The 11876-nt window shown below is 30.6% G+C and overlaps 1 protein-coding gene across 1 annotated transcript in view; it reads left to right on the forward strand.

The window, feature by feature from the left end:
* The window catches only part of LOC109860632 (aminopeptidase Q-like), an 11911-nt gene extending 5891 nt beyond the window's left edge, over positions 1 to 6020 (forward strand). Inside the window, exons 8-12 of the mRNA XM_020439865.1 lie at positions 2515 to 2702; positions 3951 to 4325; positions 4503 to 4572; positions 5535 to 5588; positions 5837 to 6020. Coding sequence (XP_020295454.1) covers positions 2515 to 2702; positions 3951 to 4325; positions 4503 to 4572; positions 5535 to 5588; positions 5837 to 5974 — 825 coding nt within the window. The 3' untranslated portion in view covers positions 5975 to 6020. The remainder of the gene's footprint in view (positions 1 to 2514; positions 2703 to 3950; positions 4326 to 4502; positions 4573 to 5534; positions 5589 to 5836) is intronic.
* The last annotated feature ends 5856 nt before the right edge of the window (positions 6021 to 11876 follow it).

Genomic DNA, 11876 nt, shown 5'->3' on the forward strand with positions numbered 1-11876 from the left:
GGTAGATCGAATTATTCTGAACAGAAAAGTTATATACTATTTTGCAAAATTCGCAATATTTATTGAGATATGAATTAATAAATGTGAACCAATGAAGGCGCGGGGAGCGATGATCGGACTCTATAGGCGTGCACAATTATCAGCTCTAGTCCTCGCTCGCCGCTGCTCGCTGCGTACCGCCGAATAGCGCCCGATTGCAAGAAACTGAGTCGTTCCGCGCTTGTTTGTTTACTCCGCCTCTCGTTACTAAGACATTACATAAGAGAAGCCATTTTTCTTTTCATCTGATAATCGTGCACGCCTATACAGTCCGATCATCGCTCCCTGCTCCTTCATTGGTTCACATTTATTAATTCATATCTCAATAAATATTGCGAATTTTGCAAAATAGTATATAACTTTTCTGTTCAGAATGATCCGATCTACCTACATACGTCGGCTTTATAGTTCGTTGTCAGACACCCTGTATACACATATGTACAAAGTGATTCAGATCACTTCGTTATTATTAAAAATATATATTCTTGACACTTAAATTTTAAGACACCTTTTTATTTGAAAAAATTATATCTGAAGCTTACTTTTTGAGTCATTAATAAAACTAGTTGATCTACCATGAGTCGGATACAAAAAGTATGCAGGACACAATTCAGCATCAGACGCGAGCAATTACGTACCTTAATAAGCACATTTGTGAAAATATTGCACAAAAAAGGCATCATGAATGGCGACAATTTTGCAATGATTGTACTAAGATGATTCGCCATAACGCAACAGATTTGTCGAAATAAAATGTTGTAAATAAACTTTGTCCAAAATTGCAAAAAAGCCATTATGCATTTCTACAGTATATACCTCCAATCGGTAAATTGTGAAAATATTGCACAAATATGACATCATGAGTGACGACAATTTCTTGCATTTCTTCATATGTACTCATATTTCTACATATTTGAAACATCACATAGCTGAATTTCTTTTCTTACTTATTAGACAATTTCTTTGTAAAATTAATTTTGCAAATATACTGTTAAGATGACTTGCCATATCGTTATTCTTTCGCCGAAATAGTATTTGAAAAGTAAGTTTGCAAACAACTACAAATATTTCAGAAAAGATCAATTTTTTTACATCTATTTCCTAAAATATGTCTGTATAATTGCAAATTATAATTTTAGTGCAAAATTTTGTCACATAATTTTGTAATTAATTTCCTATCAGGTTTTGCTGCCTGACGCGATCAGCTAATCGCTACACACTGTTTCTGTAGTTTTCTCTGTCTCTTTCTTTTGCTTTCTTTTTCTCTCAGTTATTTAGTTCTTCATTCGTAATTTGTATTACTTAATTCGTGCATTATATAAATTACTGTCACTCACGGTGAGTTGCGCCGCTTCTGCGCATATTTTATAATATATTCATAATATATATTAATAAAAAATCCCTACCCCTCTCGTATCCGACTCGTGGTACGTCACCTATTTTTATTAATAACTCAAAAAGGAAGTTTCAGACATAATTTTGTCAAATACCATGATGTCTTAAAATTTAATCAAAAATATGTATTTCTAAAGATAAAGGGTTCCTTTGAAGCCTTTGTACATGTACATATGGGTAATTCTCAAAAAACGTAATCTCCGTGGACTGTAATCTCCGTGGCATATTGACATAAAAAACATAGATAAGTTTTTTATATTGCATAGTCACGTATTCATATTACGAATGGTGACTTAAAATGATATAAAATAACATAATTCACCGCTATCCGTTAGTTAATAATAATTATTTTTTATCAACACTGAAAGGTGAATTTTACGCGTTCACAGAGAATCACCCATATACATATACATATACTACAAAACAGGTGTACACACTTGTGTATCTTTAGCCCACAACATAACAAATATACATAAGAACATAAATAGACTGTTGCAAACATAAAAATCTACAGTTATACACAGGCACGTCATTATACTTAAAAAGATACTCTATAGAAGTGCTATATAATTGCTAAGTACACACGACTTGCAAGTTTTTACAACTTTAAAAAATTTAAATACAGTTGTTTTCGCAATGTAATTTTTTTGTGGCCAATCTATTTTTTGTTCATAAATGAACTGCACATAAAAAACCGATGATATATTGTGTTGTACAAATGTATCGTTTACGATAGTGTACTATTTGTTGTTTTAACATCATAAAGACTATAGTATAGGAGTGCTATCTAGAACAACAAATATTCGATATTTTTTGTTAAAAACAGTAAGTTCTATAAAAATTATCAGCAATACATGTAAATATTCAATAAAAAAAAATAACTTTGTAACCTTTATAAACATATAACTTAGAAAAGAAGAAAAAGAATTGCTATATATTAAGATGTCACAAAACTAGTAGAATCTACAATATTTTAGATATGAAACACTAAACAACACAAAGATATTGTTAAATAATTATATATTAAAGACACTTGGTAATTAACACTGTGTTACAACATAACTTCTTTTGCTTTTATAGAATAAACTTCTGGAAATATTGAATAAGTTTCTTGATGACATATCATATACACATTCTTCGGAAAATAGTGCCAATAATCAATTCTATCATGAAGTTTTAAAATGGACATGCATCCTTGGTAGTTTAAAGTGCCAAGAACATGTTAATGGAATAGTAAATTGGCATTTTAAACATCCTACACAAAACAAGTACGTTATTTTATTTTTCCAATAGCAACTTGACGTCCGTTGAAGTCACAAAGATCTTATCGTGCTACTGGACTTATATCTATGGAATAACACTAATGGATTAGACTTTAAGAAGAGTTATATTTATTTAAGTAAAAAAAAAGTCCTAGATAGCCACTGAGTGCAAATTGTTGGTAACTTGCCACAAATATTGCTCATTCCTCATAGGCAAATTGTGAAAATACACGGAAAAAAAAGTTTTGCTATTATATAGTCAGCAAAAAAAAATGGTTGATCCTACGAAATTTTTTGTTTCATCAACAAAATATTTTGTTGGCAAAACAAAAATTTTACTAAACTTAACAAATGTTTTTTTGCTGGCCATATAGTAACTAATTTCTTGCTATTTTAGCAAATCTTTTTTTTCCGTGTATTGCAAAAAATTGGCATCACGAAGAACGACGATCCTGCAATGATTGCACTTAGATGATTCGCTATAATGTAACAGTTTTGTCGAAATAAAATTTTATAAATAATATTTGTCAAAAAAGTCGTTATGCATTTCCATAAGTATATGCATGAATTACGTAGATTTCTTCATATGCAATTATATTGCTATATATTTTAAACATCACATAGCGAAACTTTTTTTCTCATTTATTGGACAATTTCTTTTTGAAATTAATTTTGCAAATATACTGCTAAGATGATTCGCTCTATCGTTATTCTTTTGCCGAAATAATATTTGCAAAATACTTTTGCAAACAATTACAAATATTTTATAAACGATCAATGATTTACATCTATTTCCTAAAATATATCTGTATAATTCCAAATTACAATTTTAGTGCAACATTTTGTCAAACAATTTTGTAATTGTTTTCTTATCAAAGATAAATTTTCAGCACTGTAAGAAAAGAGTGTATTTTGTTTTTAGTACGTTCTTGCCAGCAACGGTCTTCAAAATATAATAACAGCAAGTTTCCAACACCTCATCAACAATAAACTTATATTATTTTTTAACTTACGAATAAAAATCATTGCTAACATATTGCTCACATATTGCTCACTCACTTGTCATAAACATTGTCTATTACAATTTGTTGACAATAACTCTCCATATTGATACTAACTTAACAAAAACATTTTTGTTGCATTAAATAAAAACAACACAACAGCAATTGGCGAGCATCTTAATCTAAACAATAATTTGCTTTATATTGAGTTTTCACATTTGACTATCTGGGATAATATATGTTTTTCTTGCAGACTGTTGCCAAGTTGGCAGAAGTGGATATATTGCCAAAGACTAATGTTAGACACTGTCACTTATGAAACGTCTGCTGTGTGGCAAGATATAGTCAAGATATACCAAACACAAGGGAAACTAGAACAACTTTTCGAATTCTTACCTTGCTTTAAACAGTATAAGAATCTGTTGGCCTTTCTATTGTTTCTTCATCATAATTCTTTACTAATACGTAGAATTAGTTTAAATGCAGACAATAGTGATGTTTACAAAAACATTGTACATGAAAAGAAAAGTGTTACTGTTACTTTACTTTTTAATATTTTTGCTATGCATTCAAAAAATACGTCAGCGCTTGATGTTATACTAATCGGACTACAAATTGGAATAGGAAGGTAAAAAGTTTATTTTGTATGTATAAGCATTTTTATGCAACAAAACGAATATTTATTTTACGTAATCTGGATATTTTTTATAATACTTTTATTCTCGGAACAAACATTGTTGTCTCATGTTATATTGTATAATGTATAAGTAATTTTACATATGAAAATCTGTTATTTGTTTTCTAGAGACGTCAACATATTAGCAATAATAAATTGTATTATTAATAACATATATTCAAACGACGATTTGACAAAGGTATGTTGTATGATCTTCTTTAATTTTTGTAGTCATCTATGCAAAACAGTATTTCCGTATTTTTTACATATATACAGAGTGTTCGACAATTAGTATAAAATCTCTCGTAGGCAGGTAGAAGGAGTAAACTTGTTCCAAAAAGTCGAGAACCATTTTTTTCGGTTACATATGATAAAAAAGTAATTAGTAAATAATCACGCGCCTGGTGTGCGTAAGCTCTCCGCGCGGCTTACAGGCGAGCGTCCGGCTAAAGGTCGGTGCTGAGTAGCTTGATTTATTCACAAAGTACTTCTTTATTATATGTAAAAGAAAAAGATAATTTAGGACTTTTTGACTCAGGTTTACTTCTTCTATCTGTTTACGAGAGATTTTACACTAATTGTCGGACACCCTGTATATATGTATGTATATAATAAAAAATGTAAAGAGGTATAGTGTTGTCTAGATTCATACTTGCTTTTGATATAAGGAAAGAATAATTTCTCAAGAAACAATGGAAAATCATATAGGAGTATATGTGGGTCGGATGCAATTTTGTATGATCGTGTACACTTGTATTTAAGTCGAATATGATTTTATATAAGTTGGATATGATTCTATGTGATCGTGTAAAATCAAATCTGAAATTTGGCGCGATCTGAGTTTATAAGATCATATATAAATATAAGAAATTACATACTATCGTACATACTTTTATGTATCTATATATGATCCTATAAAATCAGATTGCGCTAAATTTGAAATCTGATTTTACACGATCGCATAAAATCATATCCAATTTATATAAAATCATATTCGACTTATCTAAAAGTTTATACGATCATACAAAATTGCATCCGATGTACATATAAACCTATATGATTCACATGATGTTTCATTTTCTATCGAGTTTATATTATTGAATGATGTTACATGATATAAGGAAATCACACTAAGTTTTAATAGTACATGGGTTTTTTCAGATTACTAACGAAATATTCTTAAAGAAATTGCTGCATATGCATCACATGGTAAATGTATGTATAGATTATTAAAAGTTATTGTAATATTTTTTTGAAATTGGCCGTTATTTTTTCTTTTCTTCAAGTATAATTTATTGTTTATATGTAAAGTTTATATGTAATGTTTATATGTAAAACTTATTGTTTATATGTAAATTATGTATATTATATCTAGTAAAAGTATATTCCGTACTTCATATATTTAATATTTATACACAAGTATTCAGNATTTTACTTTAAATATATTTTGTATTTTGTTCTAGGAATCATTTGTTCTCGATGCCATTAACGAAAAANTTGAAATTCGACGTATGTTTCTGTTTAAAATGGAATCTACGCTTTATTGTGCTCCTCATTATTATTTTAATTTCATAAGCTATCGCGTAGCTAGCTGCGAATAAGTTTCCTTTTTATGATGGATCATTTTTTGTATTCGGTTTTTTTATGACAGTTTACATTTTGAAAACAAACACTTTTAGTTGAAAAATTTTATTCATTTGTTGTGTCTAAATTTTGTGTTTTGTTCTTTTAAGTAAGCTTTATTTTATAACACTAACTTATACTAATAGTTAGTANAATTGAGTAAAAGTAGAAATACAGTTTTCGTATTTTACTATTTAACAGTTNGCATATTAGCGATAAAATAAAGTCGACTTTTCAATGGAGTACACTGGGATTCAATAGAATATTTTATGTTATACGGTGGTTACTACGTGTATATATAATATATATAAATATATGTGTATGTATATATACAGTATAACATCTTACACATAAACTTTAGACACATAAATATTCTCACACAGAATCTAGATATACAAGTAAGAAATGTAAGAGAAAAATTAATATTGTTCAATACTATTTAATGTTGTATAAGATATGTTAATGTTGTATAAGTGTTGTATATGTTAATCAAGATATGTTAATCATATAATTTAAAAAATGTTGCAAACTGTTGAACTGCAAATGTTGAATAATTAATTAAAATTACAAAATTGTAAAATGTTAAATGAGAAGTTATAATTTACGTTATAGTTTATTGTGTTTGTAAAAAAAAAGATAGTAAATTATAAAAACACTATTAATTACAGAATTATTTTTAATAAAAATTGTAATTGCAATAAAATAGTTTTAGTATTTTTTCGTAAGTTTTAACATTATGCGTTTATTTCTAATAATGTTTTATGACCACATTCACATATTTTTTTCTCCTCGAATAACGTGTAAAAAGAAATTTTAGAGAGATGTTCGCGTGCGACAAATTTTGAAACCATTCTTTTTATTACAATGTAGATAGATACATAGATTACAACATAAATAATATCGGTTTTTTAACACAGACGTTTATATTGTGTGATACGTTGTAATTTTTCATAGAAAATACGATCGTCTTGTAGTTATTGATGATTTCTCAAAAATATAAGATCGCACATTTGTGCTTAGACGATAAAGTGTGTTTCGCTATCAATGAACTAAACACTTAGATTGAACTTTGCTTTAAGAAAGTGAATATTTACACGTAAGTGAATATTCATCACATTTTGCATGCATTTTTAACTTTTCACGCAAAGCGAGATTCATTTTTTACATCGCTGCAGTTTCTTATCTATTAGAAATACAAAAAAATATTTTAGACAAAAGTTATAAGAAAAGTTTTTTTCTACAAAATTGAATATAGTTATTTTTATTGTAGGACCAACTGATAAGTAGATATTGCAAAACAACATATTTTAGACGTCGTTTTTTCAAGATGACGGCGCGAGCGGCGACCCGCCGTGTTGGAAAACTTGGGATTTTTATTAGAAAACCGTACTTTAAGACATGTTCAAAAATTAAAACTACCGGAATTTTTGCAAGCAAAAAGTATATGTTGACTGAATTAGTAGTATAAATGGATTAGTATTATAAATCTCGAAAAAGATACAAAACGCGTCAAGCACAAGAAATTATGTGTTCTATTTGAATTAACATAAATTTCAAATCAAAACTCAAACTCTTTTTTAGTTTGTGACATAGTGGGAGAGCCCCGTTTGTCTGCAGATTTATTGCCAACAACATCATTTGCCTACATCATGTTACTTGACAATTCCTTGTACACAAATTATTGCTTACATTTCAATTGCCTACAAGCTTACAGGCTTGATTACTTACAAGCTCGAATGCGCATAAATATATAATATACTTTGTCTAAGTTTTCTCACATTAAATGTGCAATTTTTAGACCAAAAGAATCATATCAGCGCAGTAAGTATCAGAATGTTTACTAAATTAGACGTATTATAATTACATGAAATATTATTAAATGCTCCAGTATCATCTACTATCGTCACTTGCGCAAGTTTATAATTTTTAAAATCACCATTACACTATTTCATCATATAATTATGGCGATATTTGTTTAATTGCGAAAATGTAATGTGTTTTATAGTACAATTATACATTTAATTGTTTAATTTATTAAAATTATGCCAAAAGTTTTTTTAAGGCACCATTTTTTCTAATCTATATTGTGTAAAAGTGAAAAACAAATGAGTATTTTCTATACTTTATTTCGCACTCGATAACCGATTAGTTGAGGTTTTCTTTTACATGCAAGATAAAATTTTAAAGAACTTTTACGCGTCTGTGTTTCGTTGCTCTTGCAATAGTTTCACGCGTTTTATTCATATATAAGTTTAAATTTAAAAAATAGGGATGAAGCAATAACGAGCTACATATGATGTTTGCGTAAAATTCTTCTTTTAGTAAAGATACAAACGTTTCAATCCACAAATTTCGTTTGGATACTATTCGGACTAGAAAATGGAATAGGAACCTTTACAAAAAAAAACTGCCGATTACATATAAATAAAAAAAAAGTCAGTAATATAAATATTATTGACAATCACATAAGAATATTATCAAGTGGCACGGTAGTGCCTCGCGCCAAGTTCACGCGCACGCAATGCGTCCGAACTGTGCGAGGCACACCATACCTCTATATACGCGAAAATGAAGAATTTTAGGAGTGGGAAGAAATTCGATCACCAATATCTTAATACTGACTGAACCGATCGGCTTTATTCTACTCTCAATCGATTCAGGTAAAAAAGCAGAAAAGAAAAGTATTAATGTGTTTTTCTCGTCCGAGGCTTGTTTTCGAAGCTGTTTACAGAAAACGTTTTGACTTCTTATTTTTCACGTTTTCTGGTTAGATAGGTAAGTGGTGGGAAAAATCGACCGGCTAGGTGGTGGGGAAATTCGACCGGCTAGATGGTGGGAAAATCAGTTTATCTGTGGTTTAAAAGATGGCAATATACATGCGTCTACACGACGCGTGATAAGAAAGAAATCTGTTTTCTTGTATAAGAAAACATATGAGAAAAAGAAAAAGAAGAAGAGAGAAAAAAGAAAAAGAGTAAAAGAAAGAGTGACAGAGAGTGTGGGAGAGAAACTGAGAAAGAATAAGAGAGAATGAAAAAAAGAGAGAGTGAAAGAAAAATAAGTAAGAGACTAAAAAAGAGAGTGCGAGAGAGAAAGAGAGAGAAAGAAAGAGAGTAAGAGAATAAAAAAAAGAAAAAGTAAGGAGGAGAGAAAAACAGATTGTGATATAAAAGAGTAAAAGAAAGAATAAAAGATTGCAAAAGAGAATGTGAAAACGACGGCGAAAAATTTAAAAAAATTGTGAGTTTAATCTTTAATGTTTGTCTTCTATAAAATAATAGCGATTTCGGCTGGTCTGCACCGGTGTGCCACCTGTGTAGAGTTGGTGCAATTGTGTGCAACACCGCATCGGTGTGTGTACTGATTACACTAACTGGCTCCGACTAATTTGTGAGAGCCACTTTGTGTACACCCAACATGCACCTATGCGGTGTACTGAGCTCAGACGAATACGCGGAACCAGCAAAAAACTGCTGCCATTCGACCAGCCGAACACACAATTTGCACCGACACTCGAAATGTGCAGTCGGTGCAAATCAGCCGAAATCGCTATAAGACATAATAGAAAAAAAGTGAAGTTTATTTTTTTACTATATAAGTGAAAGATATGCTACAAAAAAAGAAGTAATATCCGAAAGAAACTTACCTTTTTAAAAAAAGGTAAAAACAGGCGCCAAGTACACGCACAACACTTAATACTTTAAATTAAACTTCTAAACTCAAACTAGTATTTATTAAAAATTGTATTTTATTTTTAATATAACATTCTTTTTCTACAAAACCTACGTTACAAAAGAAGTGATATGAAAAAGTAGCACCAAGTACACTTGTGTACATTTAAAGGAAGTATTAAAAACATTATAAAAAAATAAAAAGTGTAAAATTATTATATATGTATCAATAGGTAGACTTTGCCTTTTGTGAAAAGTCAAAATATAAAAAATAATTAAGGNAAAAAAACTTGGCGTGGCTGCATCTCAGTCAATGAATAAAATGTGTTTGTCATGAACGTGTGCATGAATCTGATGATAACTAATCAGTAATGGTTTATTAACCACTATCTTTTCTGAAGCATTACTGTTATACATAATAAGTACTTGTGTTTTACTGTTGGAGTATTAATAAATTTTGTAATTTTCATATTCTTTAGCATATTTAAAAAAATATTATACACTCCAAGTCAATTATAACAAAGTTTTTGTTTTCATGTACACATAGACTTAATCGTCAAGGTAAAACTAAAAGATTTATTTTATATAAATACTTTCAGAGAAATAGCATTGTTCTCTCTAAACCAGACGAGTAAAAGTGAAAATCTTATCAAGGTTTTATTTGTTAATGAAAGAATTTTACTTTTAGTGCAATGCTGATTGGTTTAGTTTTCATAGTTACACATGTGACATAAAATAAATTGAAAATAGCTCGCACGTACACAGATAAAACATGTCTGCTATAGTTTTGGTGTAGCCACGCCAAGTTTTTTTGCCTTAATTATTTTTTATATTTTGACTTTTCACAAAAGGCAAAGTCTACCTATTGATACATATATAATAATTTTATACTTTTTATTTTGTTATAATGTTTTTAATACTTCCTTTAAACGTACACAAGTGTACTTGGTGCTACGTTTTCATATCACTTCTTTTGTAACGTAGGTTTTGTAGAAATAAAATGTTTTATATTAAAAATAAAATACAATTTTTAATAAATATTAGTTTGAGTTTAGAATTTTAATTTAAAGTATTACGTGTTGTGCGTGTACTTGGCGTACTTTTTTACCTGTTTTTAAAAAAATAAGTTTTTTTTAGGTATTACAGGAATCACTGAGAATATTANTGGCAATTACACAGAATGCCAATAATTTTTTTGTACTGTTACGTCCTGGCCCACGGTTACGGTCGGGCTATGGTGGAGTAACAGAGAGCTGTCGTTTCTCTGTCTCCGCACAGCAGGTTGGTGATCTCGCTCAGAGTTGCAAGATCGAGCAGAGAGCAACAAGAGATCGAAGCGATGAAGACACGCACACAAGCGAGAACCGCCCTCCGTGTGCGCATACGGACGGCAGTTCTCGCTTGTGTGCGTGCCCCCACCGCTTCGATGCTGCCGTTGCTCTCTGCTCGATCTTGCATCAGTGATCCCGCTGCGGCAGAGTCGAGCGAGTTTGTGTGCTCACACGGACAGGTCAACGGCGTATGCCGATCTTACTCTATCCTATGAGGCCCCGCTCGTCGGTCTTTTTTCGAGTCTAGAGATTTAACTCTATGAACTAAGGACGAGACCGTGCGATCAATTGAGGATGTGGATGATGAGAAGTCGATTTAATCAAACTAATCAGATATAAAACATGTTAATTTATTTATAAAAGAAGTTTATTGTTACAAATTTTTGGTTAGGTATGTTGTCGTTGTGTAGTTAGGNGTGATATCGCGAATTTTACAATAAATCGGAGGGTCATCGCTCGGAGGCTAAAGAGAGAAAATATATATACAGGGTGTCCTAGAATTGCCGTACAATCTCGTCAGTGAGCCGCGCGGTGCGCTTACACACACCAGGCGCGCGGCTCACTGACGTGCGCCTGGCTAAAGGTCGGCGCTGATTGGCCTGATTTACTCAATAACTACTTTTTTATTATAAGTAATAGAAAAAAATGGTTCAGGACTTTTCGACTCACAAGGGAACCTCGCAAACCCGAAAATTCTGATTTTGATGAAACTTTGCACACATGTAAAGAAGGTCAATAGATGAGTATTGACATTTTCCGTTGCTGCTAAAAAACGGTTTTAAGGGATGAAATCACCCCTCATATGTAGAACGGCTTTTCATTTTTCTCAATTTCTCTCGAAAATGATTAGAGATATTAAAAAATGGTTTATACAAAAA

The sequence above is a fragment of the Pseudomyrmex gracilis genome, unplaced genomic scaffold (genome assembly GCF_002006095.1).
Source record: "Pseudomyrmex gracilis isolate BER0280 unplaced genomic scaffold, ASM200609v1 scaffold_437, whole genome shotgun sequence".
Lineage (NCBI taxonomy): Eukaryota > Metazoa > Arthropoda > Insecta > Hymenoptera > Formicidae > Pseudomyrmex > Pseudomyrmex gracilis.